Source organism: Embiotoca jacksoni, unplaced genomic scaffold (genome assembly GCF_022577435.1).
Source record: "Embiotoca jacksoni isolate LCO1_2020_lvr unplaced genomic scaffold, fEmbJac1.0.p SCAF_40, whole genome shotgun sequence".
NCBI lineage: Eukaryota > Metazoa > Chordata > Actinopteri > Embiotocidae > Embiotoca > Embiotoca jacksoni.
Genome location: NW_027185393.1, coordinates 1,256,793 through 1,275,310, shown reverse-complemented (window position 1 = coordinate 1,275,310; position 18,518 = coordinate 1,256,793). Strand labels below are relative to the sequence as shown.

The 18,518-nt window shown below is 45.7% G+C and overlaps 1 protein-coding gene across 6 annotated transcripts; it reads right to left on the bottom strand.

Annotated features, from left to right (window-relative positions):
- Positions 1-250: 250 nt before the first annotated feature.
- tdrkh (tudor and KH domain containing) lies at positions 251-14,101 on the bottom strand. 6 transcript variants are annotated; one of them, XM_069168549.1, is made up of 14 exons: positions 12,971-13,827; positions 10,794-10,954; positions 10,603-10,694; positions 9,751-9,952; positions 8,525-8,664; positions 8,122-8,446; positions 7,879-8,045; positions 6,429-6,604; positions 4,232-4,296; positions 3,931-4,082; positions 3,707-3,817; positions 2,943-2,997; positions 911-986; positions 251-818 (listed from the first exon to the last, which is right to left on the bottom strand). In XM_069168549.1, exons 1-13 carry the CDS (start codon positions 13,033-13,035, stop codon positions 931-933), a joined length of 1,767 nt encoding a protein of 588 aa, XP_069024650.1. In that variant the 5' UTR covers positions 13,036-13,827; the 3' UTR covers positions 251-818; positions 911-930. The 6 variants fall into 6 exon arrangements, with proteins under 6 accessions (XP_069024650.1, XP_069024653.1, XP_069024654.1 ...); XM_069168552.1 differs by lacking the exon at positions 12,971-13,827 and adding an exon at positions 14,017-14,101 and having other exon boundaries at positions 251-986; XM_069168553.1 differs by lacking the exon at positions 12,971-13,827 and adding an exon at positions 14,021-14,065 and having other exon boundaries at positions 251-986.
- Positions 14,102-18,518: the final 4,417 nt, after the last annotated feature.

The following is an 18,518-nucleotide window of genomic DNA, read 5'->3' as shown; positions in this document are numbered from 1 at the left end:
TCAACAGGGCAATGAAACAACACCACGGAATCTTTCTTTTACATTTAACTCACTTATATCACTTATTAGACGGCTTACAAAGCAGAGCAGTTTGATTTAAGCAGTGAAGATTTATATCAAACGTAGGCTGCAAAAGTACCTCCTCAAAGTTCAGTGTGGGAGTGAAGGATTTTAACTTTACCACATGGCTGATGATTTTATTTGAATTTATAGAATGAAAAGAATTTCAAAGTAAAAGACACAAGCCATGTTTGTGAAATAAAATAAATCCTTTATTATAATATAGCACAATCTATTACACCTCTGAAAACAAACTTTCTTCTGATGATACAGCAGATGCCACGTGATCATATTGAACACAGTCTGAGGCCCACATTCTATCATACTATGTTTTTGATTCTCAAAATATAATAACTGGTGAAGCCCAATATGTAAGCAATCACATTTTTATATACATACAAATAGAGAAAAAAAAATAGATTATCAGCCATAAAGCAGCTGCCATCTGGATCCACAGACTTCTATCACAGTGCTTTTCAATAATAATAATACTGGCATTCTGTTTTTGTTCCCCTCCTCATTTCTTGAACACAAACTAAAGTGACAACACATGTAAGCAAAGCAGCATTGGGTACAACAGAACAGCAGAGAACAGGCAAAACAGGAAGAGTTCATCACTGAAGGAACAACAACAAAGTGAACATGGCTGGAAGAACTGTCGCACGCTCGTCAAGGAGGTAAGGCTTCACGATGAGGATTTATGCGGTTGAGTTCGGGTCAGACAAAGAAACCTCCTCTTCATCACGTCTGAAGCGACACTGAGGAGCGGACGGTCATCATTTTACCAGACATGATGGTTTAACATCCGTAATATTCAGATTCATTCAGTCATCAAGCCCGGAGACAATACCTCGATATTTATCTCTGATCTCAGAGCAGCTCGTCTTCTACGGCATCATCGACGCTTCCTGAGATTGAGGCGGCTTCTGAAAAGGAGAAAACAACAATTATTATATCTCGAACATGTGGATTTTGTTTTTAAGCACCACAGTGAAAAGGTTTGACAGAAAATCATCGTTGAAAAATTCTGGCCGTATAAAAGTGTCTATGTCCTAAGTGTTAGCAAAGACACAGAGAAGCATGTTCACCTGATGAAGTCCGATATGCGTCTGCTTTCAGCTCTGCTGGGCAGCTGGTGATAAACAGCGGCTTCATCAGAGCTTTTTACAGGCTGAAACCTTGATGTGGGCCTTAACACCAAAACAATTAGCTAAAAGATGCTAAAAGGCTCTGTATACTTTTGATTAGTGCAGTTCTAAATGAAGACGTTTCTGATTTCCAGCACTAGAAACTCAAGTACCAAAAAAATCTGACGTGATGCACCAGTTTGTTTCCAGCCACTGATTTCCAGTTCGAATGGAAGAGTTTATAAAGTGTTTGAGATGCCGACCATGAACTAAACATCACTGGTTGGAGTCCAGCTGGCAATCTCTGCCGCACCTCTTTCCCTTTGTTCGGCCTTAATCTTTCTATTTATTCTAATAAAGGGCATAAAATGCATAAATAATAAAACTTGTAAACTTGCACCATAACTCGCGGCAGACCTGCATTATTTTAATGTAGTTCTTACATCACAAAGCTGTTATTTCCTTTAGAAACTCCATAATCTGAGAAAGCATGTTTGACAACCTATCAAACCAAACTCAACTTTAAATGTGTGAATATTGTCAGATGTTCTTAATGAGACCACATGAGGCCTCAGCTCCTGGATGATTTGTTGTTTGTGGCATCACTTCGTTCTCAGCTACCACGAGCATTAAAGTGGTGCTCTGATATTTGTTTCCATCCAGGTAAATAATATCAGTGAGCTGCCATCACGTCACACATACATCACATCCGTCCAGACTCAGGTGGAGTCCTGGCTCGAATGTGAGAAGGCAGATGTGGAGGTGATGTTGAAGCAGCTCCTCCCCTGAGCTTACAGTCCGACAGGTTGACGTTCGGTGGATCTACTCACAGTGGACATTTGGTTCTCAGTGTTTCACCACCTTCCAGCAGAGCGTTGGCTCACATCATCTCCTCACTGGTTTATTCCCACAACTGACTTAAACAGGAAGTGGAGGAGGGAGAGTGAAGTCGTGAGCTGAGACATCAGAACCAGCGTGGATGATGGTGTGGGTTAGTGTGGGTTAGTGTGGGCGATGAATCAGTGATGTGAATCACTACGGAGGGCAAAGCTGTGAGCTGTGAGTGCAGAGGAAGCAGCGTGTCCCCCCCCACACACATCTCAGGACATGTCTCCCCCCCACACATCTCAGGTCATGTCTCCCCCCCACACATCTCAGGACATGTCTCCCCCCCACACATCTCAGGTCATGTCTCCCCCCCACACATCTCAGGACATGTCTCCCCCCCACACATCTCAGGACATGTCTCCCCCCCCACACATCTCAGGTCATGTCTCCCCCCCACACATCTCAGGACATGTCTCCCCCCCACACATCTCAGGACATGTCTCCCCCCCACACATCTCAGGTCATGTCTCCCCCCCACACATCTCAGGACATGTCTCCCCCCCACACATCTCAGGTCATGTCTCCCCCCCACACATCTCAGCACACGGCGGGAGACGTGATACGGTATGAAACATCTTCAGAGCTTGGACGTGTTGGACCGGGTTGCACACATTACTAGTACCACAAATAGTTGAGAGCAAGACAGAGAAGTGCAACGCTCAGCATCTTTATCACCTCCAAATAGCTGACCAATCACAGCGTGAGGTGGGAGTGAAAGTAGGACCATCAGGTTGGGAAAGCTACAGGTGAAGGGGAGCATAAACACCCACTTCTGTGTGTGTGTGTGTGTGTGTGTATAAAGGTCAGATCCACATCCAAGTAAACACACCCACCACCTTCACTACTCAGTTCAGTTTCTTTACTCACCTGATAAACTGATGCAGGAGAGACTGAGCTCTGATGATGCTCCGATGACATCATCCTGCAGGAGAAGAAATGACAGTGATTGGAGGATATTTACAACTCATGTTAGAGGCCTGTCCTTCACAGTTTTTATGGAGAGGTAGAGATGGACAGAGTATCAGGATAATGGCGCCCTTCATCTGGTAGATTATCACCATGACATATTTAGAGCCGACACACACGAGGCATGACTCAGCACACATCGAGAGTCCCAGGGCGAACAGCGCCCCCTGTCCTTCGTTTCTCTTTGTTTTTTTCCTTTAAACTAAACCCTGAGGGATGTCTTCACCAGTCCAACCCATTTCCTGCTCATAAAATGTTGCATTACACAAGTTGTAACTGCAGATGATGACAGTGAGATGCAGCTGAATCTTCAGGATAAACTCGCAGTGGATCCTGAGTTAAGATTATTTTATCAAACTACTAACACTCAGATAATGTACTAAACTGGAATACATATTTAATTCAGACCTACTCCAAATGACATGGGCAGATTATTAGATATCCTCAAAAGAATTTGAAGTTTCAGTAGCTGGTAGAGTGTCTCTGAAGGTTTTACTCTGACAAGAAAAACTTCCATCAATAGTAATGTTTTCCATGAAAATCAAGAGAAAAAAAACCATTATAAAAGGCACGGGCTGCTGGCTTTAGATGCAAATCTCTGGTGTCACCCTACAAATCACCTGAGTTCAAAGCTTTTGAAGACTCGGTGTGTTTCAGTGACTCACCAACATCCTCTGCAAACAGCCCAGGTTGTCCCCCTCAGTCCTCCCGTTCAACACCTCCTGGAAGGTGACGGCGTGACCGAGCTGGATGAGCTCCTCGCCGATGTCCACCGTCTAAGATAGACAGGTTTTATTTTATGAGATGAGTGCGCAGAAACAGGAGACAAAGAGTAAACAAACCAAACACAGACAGAGATGAGAGAGAAATCAGCAGTGTAGCATCCCACCTTTCCCTCACTGTTATCGTAGAGCTTGACGTTGGGCCACGAGGAGATCTCAGAGTGAGAGTAGCTGCACAGTTTGGCCTGCAGGGGTCTCCAGGACGCACAGTATGTGAGCCGGTCAAAGTCGTCCAGGGCTGCTTCAGTCCACACCTCACCTGAGGAGCAGCGGGACAGTTCACATCACAACATACTGACTGGGAGAGAATCAGTTGAGGCTTCACAATAATGGAGAATTCACCTTTATTATCAGGTAAATGTCTGTGTGATGAAGTTAACATTAAGATAAAGGTTGGTTTTTTTTTACCTTTCGGCCTCACGCCTGCTAAGTTGCACTCAATAGCTTGGAAAGGTAAGCTGAGGAAGTCGCTCCTGAAAGTTTAATGCAGCAAATGCAAAAGCTGTTAATAAGTCAGCCGTGTCCTTTTTCAGCTCATGCTACACAACAAAAAGATGCATTCAGCAGCAGCATAACAGCACAGCAGAAAAACCTCCGTCAGTGTGTTCAACGCCATGGCATGATGAGGAAGACTCACTGCAGACTCCCACTTCCATCCAATAACTACAATTAGCCGCAAGTACGTCTACTTCAACTTCAGTGGGAGTTTGTCTACTCCGTCAGCACTGCTGTAAAACGGTGGAAAAATGAAATAAAAGACACCATAACTCCTGCAGAATGATTTTCTATGTTTGAATTCCATCCATTCCGTCCCATAACATCTGAACAGTCCAGAAAACCTGCATGTTTGAATTATTCTAAGAAAGCACAGAATATCTGACAGAAGCTGTGGTGCTCAGGCTCTGTCCTGAAAACACGCTCAGCATGCATCCGTCTGGCCCGTGAAAGAGTGTCTCACCAGACACCAGATTTAAAGGCTCTGCAAACTCGGGAGGATTTAACGAGAACTGTTACTTCGGAACGAAGTCGATGCCAAATTCTGTATTTGTTCTTTATAGTCCAGAAGGTCTGGTAGGTGCTGGAGATGTGGGACAATAACACCAACATGCAGAATAGCAGCAGCAGGAGCAGGTCTGCTGGGACATGAAGGACTTTCAGTGTTTGAGCCGATGATCGGGGACAAGTTATAGACAGGAGAGACACACGGAACCAAACTGCTGCTTTTCAGAGGATCAGAACAAACAACTGAAACTCATATGAAGCAGGGAACTGGATCATTTTTACAATTCAGTGTTGTTTGATTTAAGTACTTGAAACACAGACTAAATGCCACTTTACTGTAACATTAATGTTTTTCCTTGTTATTTATTCTACCTGGGCAGATTATTAGTATCATTGTTTTCCAGAAGAAATGCTCCGCCACCATAGAAAAACCTCAGTATCCAAACTGGTCTGGAGAGCTGTAGAAGTTCAGAGGGACCAGCTAGCACATTTCTGTTGTCAAGACATCCTTAACATACAGAGATTTACCTGCTGGTGAGAGGATCAATCAGCAGGATGAGAACTCGTCTGGTTTGAATGTCATGGCCGTTCATTCATATATAAAAGTCACATTATAGGTTGAACAGCTTCATTTTTAGTTGAGGGTTGAGAATTAGTTTTATCCGCTTCATTTTCTGGAGCTGTTTGCAGGAGTTGGTGTCGCAGAAAAAACACTAACTGTTATGTTCTAAAACTGACTACTTTTGGCTCAAGCTGAGTTGCAGCGACATCGTCAGCTGGTTTGAGTCGAGCTGAGATCAATCATCAACCATCAGTAACGTCATCAACCATCAGTGATGTCATCATTGGTTTGTGAACGTTATGAATCCTCCAGTTCAGATTCTGTCCGTCACCATCTTGCTAGTTCGGAGCGGTTTGGAGCAGGAAGTGACCATATTTGGACGAGATGGGGGGAGGAGCCAGCGTTAGATCTATCACCGATAGCTGTAACCTGACTGCACCACAGGCCTGTCAATCAAACAGACACGCCCCCAAAAACAGGTCTTCTTGAATCTTCTTTTCTAATGAATGAGGGATTATTTTCAGATGGACCTCCAGAAAACTAATAAGAAGGAGTGACTTTAGCTAACAACACCGAGATAACTGATGGACACATTTTATTCACTTTGGATTTGATGAGAGAAGTTGAATGGGAGTCTATGGAGCCGGAGGCTTTTTGGAGCCGACCTCTAGTGGCACTCGCTGGGATTGCAGCTTAATGCCTCATTTTTCAGACCCAGAATCTCTGTGTACTTTTATGTCCAGTCTGTGGCTGAGACGGGACAGTTCACACCGCTGACAGTTCTCTTGCAATGTTCTGAACAGTTTGTCTCGTCGTGAATCTTCGGTCTGAACCGAGCTGTATATACAGTCCAAGTACTGTTTCTAAGCTGCTTTAACATTCAGGTTGGTGTGTGAGTGGATTCAGCGCAATACAACAATACAACAATACAACAATACAACTGAAACCTACTCAAATCTGATCTACTGTGACTGACTGGATCGTCATCATATACTTTTACTATGAACTTATATTACTTATCATCAGTCATGTCTTCTTTACCTCATGCGGCGGAGACCGTCTCTGGGCAGCTCCCCGTTGTCCCCAAAGTCAACGTAGTAAAGGTCCACCAGTCCGGAGCCCAGGACTCCCAGCACCTGGGCCCGGTTCCACGTGCTGTGGTCCAGGTACGGAGCCGCCACTATGTCCCCCACCACGATGGTCTCCACCCGCTGCTCCTACAGAACCACAAAACCAGCGGTGTTCAAAACATTTTCAACACAGGACAGATGCGACAGATGCGCAGACCTGCATGTGAATGCACAGAGAAGAGAGAGGAAGAAGTCAGGAACCATGAAGGAACATTCTGGATCTTCACAATGACAAAAGAAATACATTGATAGATGCAACATAAACAAAGTTAATATTACAGAGTTTGTAATCTTCTTCCCTTTATCAGTGCGGCAATTACGATTAATGAGTTTTTGAACTTCAGTTTCTGTATTCTAGAGGCTTTGGGAGAGTTCAACAGAAAGCACGATGTTGCTCTGGATTTTCTGAGTTAGCTGTTACTAAATTTCCTTAAACTCATTATTTGTTTGTCTTTTTTTTGGATGAGTTCCTATGATTAGATTTAAGGATATATATTTACGATGGACATCAAAGACAAACAAGTTGTAAACCAATGTGAGTTAAACTGAGTCTGATAGTATGTCAGGTGGCAGTTGGGCGATCAGGAGCCTTAATCCAGGTGAGCAGTCCGCAGCCAAAATGCAATAACTGACTTCCTGTTGTGTTTGCACCACAGACTGGATATAAAAGAGTTCGTAGCTTCAGGTCTGTAAAATGGTTCTGATCCAGAAGTGTCTTCAGCTGCAATACCAGCGAGTGCCACTAGAGGTCGGCTCCAAAAAGCCTCCGGCTCCATAGACTCCCATTCAACTTCTCTCATCAAATCCAAAGTGAATAAAATGTGTCCATCAGTTATCTCGGTGTTGTTAGCTAAAGTCACTCCTTCTTATTAGTTTTCTGGAGGTCCATCTGAAAATAATCCCTCATTCATTAGAAAAGAAGATTCAAGAAGACCTGTTTTTGGGGGCGTGTCTGTTTGATTGACAGGTCTGTGGTGCAGTCAGGTTACAGCTATCGGTGGGCGGGACGTAGTATCGTCAGGTTTCCAATCAGATCCATCGCTGGCTCCTCCCCCAGCTCGTCCAAATATGGTCACTTCCTGCTCCAAACCGCTCCGAACTAACAAGATGGTGACGGACAGAATCTGAACTGGAGGATTCATAACGTTCACAAACCAACGATGACATCACTGATGGTGGATGGTTGATGACATCACTGATGGATGATGACATCACTGATGGATGATGGTTGGTTGACATGCAGCGGTACCTCTCATCCACACGGTGTTTCTGCCTCACACCCCTTTTTTTAAAACACCCATTTTGTCCTAGAGTGTCTCCTGGTACGACAGAAACATGAAGACAGCAGGACATATCCTCACCGTGGGGTTTCCACTGTTGTAGAAGCGGGTCATCTCCCCCGTCAGTTTGTCCAGCTGCAGCGAGCGGACCCCCAGGATCTGGATCCAGAAGTGGTTCGGGTTCTCCGAGGCAGAGACGTAAACCTCGAGGTGTTCATCGGGCTGGAAGCTCAGGTCCGGGCTGGGAACTGGAACACAAACACAGATTAGATATGACCTGACAGCTCAGAGACGCAGGAGGAAGTGAAGAGGACGTGAACTAACTTTCAAACTTGGACATCTCAGACAGCGACTCCGTGGAGATGCTCTCCTCTTCCTCCTCCTTCCCGTCGCTGTGGCTGATCTTCAGCTCCTCCGTCTTGTCTAAGATCGTCTCCGGCTCTCCGGTGATCCCATTGGCGTGGACGAGTCCGTTCTTGTCCGTCTGGGAGACGGGGCCGTTGTTGTTCAGTCCCAGCGGGGGTTCAGTCTCCGTGCTATCCGGCTTGTGATTGACAGCTGTGTGGCCCCGTTTCTGTCTCTGGGAGGATGACTGGCAGATCTTCGTCCTTACCATCATGTCCTCTTGGACCTTTTCTAGAATCAGCTCCTGCACAGAGACCACGAGGAGTTACAATCACTCTCTCTGGATAAGAGGACCGCCCACAGGGAGATCATCCTGCTTCACCTTGGCCTGCTTCACTTCCTGTCGGGTGCCTGTGATCGCCACGTTGCCCTTTGATCCCGGGACGAGCACCTTCTCTTTGGAGCAGGCCACTTTGGCCCCAGTGGTCCTGGTGATCAGTTTCAAACTCTCTCCACCGCGACCTGCAGCACACACACACACACACACACACACACACACACACACACACACACACACACACACACACACACAGGGGTGGATACATGCACTGTTACTTTTCAATAGGCCTCTATTCTGTATTTCTGTGCAGATCAAACTACTGTCAGTGCTGTTGTATCTGATCGTTGTCTGTGACATTAATAAGCCGCAGCGTTGTGAACACACACTAGATTATTTTGACTCACACACCGTCCTGCAGCCAGAAACACTCAGTGGATTCATCTGGTAACGAAAATGTTTCCTCCAGTCGGAGTTTGTTTCCAGAAACGACTGCGAGCAGCTTTATGAACTTTGTGTATTTGTGAGGTTTTTGTAAAGCTGAGTGTGTGCAGCAGGAATCAGAGCAGTCGTAGGAGACGAGTCACAGACGAGTCAGAGCACAGAATACGTCCACGACTGACCGATAAGGACGTCGTTTTGAGCTGTTGTTGCCCTTTCATTTCGTAACGAGTCGACTCGTCCACCCGAGCGTCTGTGTGTGTGAAGGGGGCGGAGCCTCCCGGGGTGAAACAGAGAGGAACAGAGCGTCCGTCAATTAAACTCACACTGATCTGAACACCTGTAGAAAACAGCAGCTCTCAGCTTGAAGCTCGATGAGCTGCAAACGTATGACGTCATTACGTCAACAGGTCAGAAAAATGCTTTTATCGCGATATGAATTTTTTATATTTTCTGAAAAATGATACGAGAATTATCCTGAACGATGTGATATGGCAGCCTGAGTGTTGATGCTTTTTATTCCTACTCCATCACTGCAGCTCAGAATAACACGAGAAGACTTTGTGATGATAATAGGAAGTAAAAATGAAACCTTCTCTTGTTGTTAAATAAATAATAAATAATAAATAATAAAAAATAAATAATGAGGCATGAAGAGATACACTGTTCATATATATAATTAATTACTGCAGCTTTTAACATGTAAACGGCTGCAGGCTGATGGAAAGAATACAAAAATAGTTTCAGCGATGTGAGTAAAAAAACAACAACAACATGAATCTTCTGCTTTGTGTTAAAAGCAAATGAAGAAGTTCTCTGAATCAGTCTACCTATTATTCGTCCAAAGGAGGTCTGAGGAACCTCCAGAACCTCCGACACCGGCTCGCAGTCCGTCACCAGGTTCTCCAGGACGCAGCGGGCCAGCAGCACCTGCTCCTTGGAGCCCTGCAGCAGGAAGCAGACGGACTTCTTACATCCAGAATCTCCCGAGTCGGACAGGACCCTCACATGAGCGCCGGACTTCTGGGTCACCTGAAAGAGAGGCAACAGGAAATAATTTTCTTCATGTTAAAATTAGACTGAAAATGGGTCTTTTTGATGCAACAGAAAATAGAATGCAGATAAAAATAAAAGTGAGAACGGAGGAGGAAGTCAGGACGGCCTACAAATAACACAGACTCAGCTTTATTTATTTTATTCGCTAAAAGTCACTCCTTCTTATTAGTTTTCTGGAGATCCATCTGAAAATAATCCCTCATTCATTAGAAAAAACCTCAAAAAGATGTGTTTTTGGGGGCGTGTCTGTTTGATTGACAGGTTTGTGGTGCAGTCAGGTTACAGCTATCGGTGGGCGGGACATAGTATCGTCAGGTTTCTAATCAGATCAGTCAGATCCACTGCTGGCTCCTCCCCCAGCTCATCCAAATATGGTCACTTCCTGCTCCAAACCGCTCCGAACTAGGAAAGATTAAACCTCCATTATTGCTATGACCTGAGTCAGCTCATACTGGACCAGCTTGCGTTTATGAAGTGTGAAATTCACTCATGAATGTTTTCAGATTAATGTGATTATTCACAGTTGACTTAAAATTCATGTCTTGTCAAACATGTATGTAAAAGTTTTGCATGTTTGTACTTGGACAGTGAAACATATACCTCAGATCTGCTTCTGAACTACTCACCACATCCAAAAAGGTGGCCTGGTATCTGGAAATGTTGCGGTAGACTTCCACAGGAAGAGTCATCTTGGACACCTCCATGTTTGACCTCTGACCTGTTAGCAGCACACATGTATAGAGATGAATATAACAGATGTAGTTGGTCATGTCGACACTAATTGAACCTGTAAACGTGTGTTTTGATTGGCAGTTACTGGTGTTGGTGCTGTTGATGTGGCGGTAGACCATGTAGCCCACCGTGGCCCCGACAGACAGACCCGCCGCCAGAGCCGCTATCTTCACCGAGCTCAGGCTGCTCTTCTGACCCTCTTTCACGGCCTCCATGATACGCCGTGCACCCAGCGGGATGCTCCACCTGAAACACACATGACACACGTCTGCTCTCAGCTGCACCTCCTCCACAGCTGTCCATCAGCTCCACGGCATTAAAACCTCTTTACAACAACTCAGGAACTCTTGGTGCTTTTATTTTTATTTTTTTTCAATGCAGAAATGACCTTCGCGGCGATGCAGAAGGTGTCGATACACAGCTGTACAGTCATGCAGCACAAAAATGAAAGCGTTAGCCAGCCTGAGGTCAAACAGGTCAGGTGTTCTCAAACATCCGTCATTCACTTGGAACTTGGAAATAGTCATTTTATGCCCCAAACAGCGTTTTTCATTCGTGGCTTTCAAGCACGTCTCCCAGTGGAAACATCGAGTAAGTGGTCATTGAGTTGAGTTATCTTATAGCTGAGGTTCAAAGGTCATTCTGGACCTCAGAAACAGGAGAAACACCACAAGGACCGATTGTTAGCGGTTCTGACTCCAGTCCAACACACAGTTAAAGATGTTGCTGAAGGTCGCAGGTCATTCTTGAAGCTGAAGACAGCAGCTGAGAAACCATCTTCAAAATAAGCATCTTCACACGCTGATGAAGATCATGTGACATAACTGAAAGCCCCAGAAAAGCTACTAAATGGACCTTGTGGTGAGTTTATGATCGTTGTAACAGTAGTGATGCTCAAATACGCCACAATTATTTCCACTTGTCAGTCCCTCCAGAATTTCTCAGAGTTGTTTTTGTGATTGTAGCGATCAAAAATATATAATTTTGCGGTGGATTTTCTTAAAATTTGCAGAGTTTTAAGTGAGTTTTTGTGTAAAATTGCAGAAATTGGAAAAAATTGCAAGTAGAGAAAGCAAAAATGCAATATTTTTAAAGCACTATCTGATAAAGGAATACATCTATAATCACTTCCTGTGATAATAATCCTGCTGCACATCACAGAAATATTTGAGTTCTAATCTTTTTATATTTGTTTATTGAACTTGGAGAACCGTGGAGATAAAAGCTCCTAAAAGCTCCTAAAATCTCCTAAAAGGTCCTAAAAAGGTCCTAAAAGCTGCGTATGTTTCCAGAACAGAGCGTCTGTGACTGGAATATAGAAACAAGGACGACATCAGCTGTCAAAATAAGAGCTTTAGATGCTGTTTAATTCATGTTCATTCAACACATAGACCTGCTGGATGAAACAAACAAAGAGACGTCTCTGACAACTGGACGTGTGGAGAAAACTCATTTAACATCCAGTAATATGGAATCACTTCCTCTGATCACAAACATTTAATCATCATTTTAATGTGAAGAACACATTTCAAAACAACCCCGTCACTTCCTGTTTCTCCTCTTGTTCTATTTGGTGATGAAAACAGGAGCAGAGACTTTCTGATTGAGTTTTGTTTGAAAAGACTTATTTTATGCCGTCATTACTTTCAGCACAGATTCTGATGACGATGTTTTTAAAAAAAAAAAAAAAAAGTTTTTGCAAGCTCCCACAAATATTGTGGAGTTTGTTTGACGATGCATCAATTATTGCGATCGCAAGATTTCCTGGAGGGACTGATTTGACTAAATTATGGCAGGCGGTAGCTGTTTATCACTTTTAGGTCTGGGGACCTCCTGGAGGTCCGCAGACCTCATTTTGAGAACCACTGCAGAAGATTATTCTAATGTAGCCTTTAACTATCTCAGACTACATCACCAGCCAAAACCATTGCCCCCCCCCCCAAACAAAAACGTGCACAAGCAGTCACACACACACACACACACACACACACACACACACACACACGGCGCTTCTCATAAAGCCAAACTGCTGCGGCCTTCACGCCGACTGCAGGAAATGAAGCAGCTGCACACACTGAGTACCGTTTACTGTCGCCGGGCCACCTCCAGACATTTCATCTGTCACTGAACACTTGCATCCAATTCTTCAAGACTTTTAAACACAGAATGCGCTGGAGGCGACCCGCAGTGAACAGCATCAGGACCGGGCCGGGCCGGGCCGGGGAGGAGCACACGGCACCACCATGCAGATGCGTGGCTCACTGGGAGAAGAGGGCTCTGGGGCTGTAGTTGAGAAACACACGGGACTTAGACACTCCAACGTCCATCTCGGAAGAATCGTGACAATAAGACACAAAATCTTCTCCAGTCCCGGCTCAGATTTATTTTGTTTACATCCAAGTTCAAGACTACTGACAGACAGGCAGAAGGGGGGAAGAAAGTTTCAGCATTTCAAGTCACAGCAACTTCACTTTGATGAGCATTTTCATCACTGATCATGTACCAGTTTCAAACAGGACCTCACTGTGGGAAGAATACACACACCAACCTGAGGCAGGCCTGGCAGTACCGGATCAGAACCGAACCATGATTCTAAAAAGTGCAGTTCTATGAAGTGTGTCTGTCTGGAAGACGTACAAATATCACTAAACATAAAACATGATTTTTCTATATTTGCTTTAGGGGTTCAGATCATTTTGGTATTCAGTGCAATCCGTTCAGCAGCAGCTCGTGTCATTGAAACAGTCAAACTGGTAAATGGCCCGCTGCTGTATTTCAGGGTGTAACAGCTGGTTCCGGTGGTGTATATGGTACCAAAGCAGAGCCGAATTTAAACCCAATGACACAGTTTTCCTTCAACTACGTCCAGAGACTTCAATCACGTCGCTGTGTTTGAGCAGAAGCAAACCAGCTTTAAATATTCCAATTTTCTAACGGAGTTTGGCGTCACGACTCTCAACACCAGGGAAATAGAATCGACACGACAGGCTGGATAACCTTGTTTTAATTGTCTGCTCTCTGTAGCATCTTACTGAGCGCCAGTACGTTGTTCACAACAAGCCAGTGTGACCTCCACATGGCCGGACGGCATCTTCCGTTTCAGACGAGCCTCCGGGCCAGCCGAAACAAGCTAACATTAGCGAGCTAGCTGCTGGCTCACACGTGAACAAGTCAAACATTCACAAAAAAGGTAAACAAACGTCATCAGCACCCATGACAACAACGAGAGTGCAACCTGTATATATTTTCAACGTGTAACGTCATTTAAAATCAACGGTAAAGTCAATGTGACGATGAATGACACTCACGGACCCGGTTTCCTTTCGACCGACTGTCCAGCTCGCCGACGGAAGCCCCGACCGAACCGGAAACTACGTTTATGTTAAAGCGTAAAAAAAAGATCCACAATGTGTCCCTCGTGTCCCAAAGACCTATAATCCTCCGTGAACGAGCCATTTCAACATTATTTAATCAGACAACGTAACAGTTTAAATAAGGGCTTTTACTTTGGTGGGTTAACCGGAAGTCCTGTTCTTACTCTACTTAACTTTACACTTAAGTCAGTAGATATTCTCCTTTTTGCTGTTCAGTAAATCACATGTGGAACTTTAGGGTTTGAATGCACGCGTTACCTTTTTTGTTTTCTCGTATCAATTCATCCATAAATACTTTTTGTCATTAAAATGTTTAAATATCTGATCAAAAGATCAGCAATCACACAATTCAGCTCGTTATATTCAATTCAATTCAATTCAACTTTATTTATAAAGCGCCAAATCACAACAAAGGTGATTTCATGGCACTTAACAAATTAAAGTCCTTACAGCAAGACTTTACAATATTATACAGAGAAACACAATAATTCAATAATTCAACAATTCAACAATTCAACAATTCAATAATTCAACAATTCAATAATTCAACAATTCAATAATTCAATAATTCAATAATTCAACAATTCAACAATTCAATAATTCCCACATAAGTTTTGGAGGGAAAAAAAACCCCCTCCTCTTTAAGGAAGAAAAACAGGAAGAAACCTCTAACAGAACCAGGCTCAGAGGTGGGCGGAGCATCTCTTAACAGAACCAGGATCAGAGGTGGAGAACAACTGTTAACAGAACCAGGATCAGAGGTGGGCGGAGCATCTGTTAACAGAACCAGGATCAGAGGTGGAGAACAACTGTTAACAGAACCAGGATCAGAGGTGGAGAACAACTGTTAACAGAACCAAGCTCAGAGGTGGGCGGAGCATCTGTTAACAGAACCAGGATCAGAGGTGGAGAACAACTGTTAACAGAACCAGGATCAGAGGTGGAGAACAACTGTTAACAGAACCAAGCTCAGAGGTGGGCGGAGCATCTGTTAACAGAACCAGGATCAGAGGTGGAGAACATCTGTTAACAGAACCAGGATCAGAGGTGGGCGGAGCATCTGTTAACAGAACCGGGATCAGAGGTGGGCGGAGCATCTGTTAACAGAACCGGGCTCAGAGGTGGGCGGAGCTTCTGTTAACAGAACCCGGCTCAGAGGTGGGCGGAGTATCTGTTAAGAGAACCGGGCTCAGAGGTGGGCGGAGCATCTGTTAACAGAACCAGGATCAGAGGGGGAGAACATCTGTTAACAGAACCAGGATCAGACGTGAAGAACATCTGTTAACAGAACCAGACTCAGAGGTGGGAGGAGCATCTGTTAACAGAACCGGGCTCAGAGGTGGGCGGAGCATCTGTTAACAGAACCAGGATCAGAGGTGGAGAACATCTGTTAACAGAACCAGACTCAGAGGTGGGCGGAGCATCTGTTAACAGAACCGGGCTCAGAGGTGGGCGGAGCATCTGTTAACAGAACCAGGATCAGAGGTGGAGAACATCTGTTAACAGAACCAGACTCAGAGGTGGGCGGAGCATCTGTTAACAGAACCAGGCTCAGAGGTGGGCAGAGCATCTGTTAACAGAACCAGGCTCAGAGGTGGGCGGAGCATCTGTTAACAGAACCAGGATTAGAGGGGGAGAACATCTGTTAACAGAACCAGGATTAGAGGTGGAGAACATCTGTTAACAGAACCGGGCTCAGGGGTGGGCGGAGCATCTGTTAACAGAACCAGGATCAGAGGTGGGCGGAACATCTGTTAACAGAACCAGGATCAGAGGTGGAGAACATCTGTTAACAGAACCAGACTCAGAGGTGGGTGGAGCATCTGTTAACAGAACCGGGATCAGAGGTGGGCGGAGCATCTGTTAACAGAACCAGGATCAGAGGTGGGCGGAGCATCTGTTAACAGAACCAGGATCAGAGGTGGAGAACATCTGTTAACAGAACCAGGATCAGAGGTGGAGAACATCTGTTAACAGAACCGGGCTCAGAGGTGGGCGGAGCATCTGTTAACAGAACCAGGATCAGAGGTGGGCGGAGCTTCTGTTAACAGAACCAGGCTCAGAGGTGGGCGGAGCATCTGTTAACAGAACCAGGATCAGAGGGGGAGAACATCTGTTAACAGAACCAGGATCAGAGGTGGACAACATCTGTTAACAGAACCAGACTCAGAGGTGGGCGGAGCATCTGTTAACAGAACCGGGATCAGAGGTGGGCGGAGCTTCTGTTAACAGAACCGGGATCAGAGGTGGGCGGAGCATCTGTTAACAGAACCAGGATCAGAGGTGGAGAACAACTGTTAACAAAACCAGGCTCAGAGGTGGGCGGAGCATCTGTTAACAGAACCGGGATCAGAGGTGGGCGGAGCATCTGTTAACAGAACCGGGATCAGAGGTGGAGAACATCTGTTAACAGAACCAGGATCACAGGTGGAGAACATCTGTTAACATAACCGGAATCAGAGGTGGGAGGAGCATCTGTTAACAGAACCGGGCTCAGAGGTGGGCGGAGCATCTGTTAACAGAACCAAGATCAGAGGTGGGTGGAGCATCTGTTAACAGAACCAGGATCAGAGGTGGAGAACATCTGTTAACATAACCGGAATCAGAGGTGGGCGGAGCATCTGTTAACAGAACCAGGCTCAGAGGTGGGCGGAGCATCTGTTAACAGAACCAGGATCAGAGGGGGAGAACATCTGTTAACAGAACCAGGATCAGAGGTGGAGAACATCTGTTAACAGAACCGGGATCAGAGGTGGGCGGAGCATCTGTTAACAGAACCGGGCTCAGAGGTGGGCGGAGCATCTGTTAACAGAACCAGGATCAGAGGTGGAGAACATCTGTTAACAGAACCAGACTCAGAGGTGGGCGGAGCATCTGTTAACAGAACCGGGATCAGAGGTGGGCGGAGCATCTGTTAACAGAACCAGGATCAGAGGTGGGCGGAGCATCTGTTAACAGAACCAGGATCAGAGGTGGAGAACATCTGTTAACAGAACCAGGATCAGAGGTGGAGAACATCTGTTAACAGAACCGGGCTCAGAGGTGGGCGGAGCATCTGTTAACAGAACCAGGATCAGAGGTGGGCGGAGCATCTGTTAACAGAACCAGGATCAAAGGTGGGCGGAGCATCTGTTAACAGAACTGGGCTCAGAGGTGGGCGGAGCTTCTGTTAACAGAACCAGGCTCAGAGGTGGGCGGAGCATCTGTTAACAGAACCAGGATCAGAGGGGGAGAACATCTGTTAACAGAACCAGGATCAGAGGTGGACAACATCTGTTAACAGAACCAGACTCAGAGGTGGGCGGAGCATCTGTTAACAGAACCGGGATCAGAGGTGGGCGGAGCTTCTGTTAACAGAACCGGGCTCAGAGGTGGGCGGAGCATCTGTTAACAGAACCAGGATCAGAGGGGGAGAACATCTGTTAACAGAACCAGGATCAGACGTGAAGAACATCTGTTAACAGAACCAGACTCAGAGGTGGGAGGAGCATCTGTTAACAGAACCGGGCTCAGAGGTGGGCGGAGCATCTGTTAACAGAACCAGGATCAGAGGTGGAGAACATCTGTTAACAGAACCAGACTCAGAGGTGGGCGGAGCATCTGTTAACAGAACCGGGCTCAGAGGTGGGCGGAGCATCTGTTAACAGAACCAGGATCAGAGGTGGAGAACATCTGTTAACAGAACCAGACTCAGAGGTGGGCGGAGCATCTGTTAACAGAACCAGGCTCAGAGGTGGGCAGAGCATCTGTTAACAGAACCAGGCTCAGAGGTGGGCGGAGCATCTGTTAACAGAACCAGGATTAGAGGGGGAGAACATCTGTTAACAGAACCAGGATTAGAGGTGGAGAACATCTGTTAACAGAACCGGGCTCAGGGGTGGGCGGAGCATCTGTTAACAGAACCAGGATCAGAGGTGGGCGGAACATCTGTTAACAGAACCAGGATCAGAGGTGGAGAACATCTGTTAACAGAACCAGACTCAGAGGTGGGCGGAGCATCTGTTAACAGAACCGGGATCAGAGGTGGGCGGAGCATCTGTTAACAGAACCAGGATCAGAGGTGGGCGGAGCATCTGTTAACAGAACCAGGATCAGAGGTGGAGAACATCTGTTAACAGAACCAGGATCAGAGGTGGAGAACATCTGTTAACAGAACCGGGCTCAGAGGTGGGCGGAGCATCTGTTAACAGAACCAGGATCAAAGGTGGGCGGAGCATCTGTTAACAGAACTGGGCTCAGAGGTGGGCGGAGCTTCTGTTAACAGAACCAGGCTCAGAGGTGGGCGGAGCATCTGTTAACAGAACCAGGATCAGAGGGGGAGAACATCTGTTAACAGAACCAGGATCAGAGGTGGACAACATCTGTTAACAGAACCAGACTCAGAGGTGGGCGGAGCATCTGTTAACAGAACCGGGATCAGAGGTGGGCGGAGCTTC

Coding starts and splice junctions, on each gene's coding strand:
- tdrkh (XM_069168548.1), bottom strand. CDS start 13,035: ATGGACGTTGGAGTGTCTAAGTCCCGTGTGTTTCTCAACTACAGCCCC. Junction 9,953..10,602: donor AGGCCACCTTTTTGGATGTG/GTGAGTAGTTCA, acceptor CCTCTCTTTCAG/GTGACCCAGAAGTCCGGCGC. Junction 987..2,942: donor CTCCTGCATCAGTTTATCAG/GTGAGTAAAGAA, acceptor TCTCCTTTTCAG/AAGCCGCCTCAATCTCAGGA.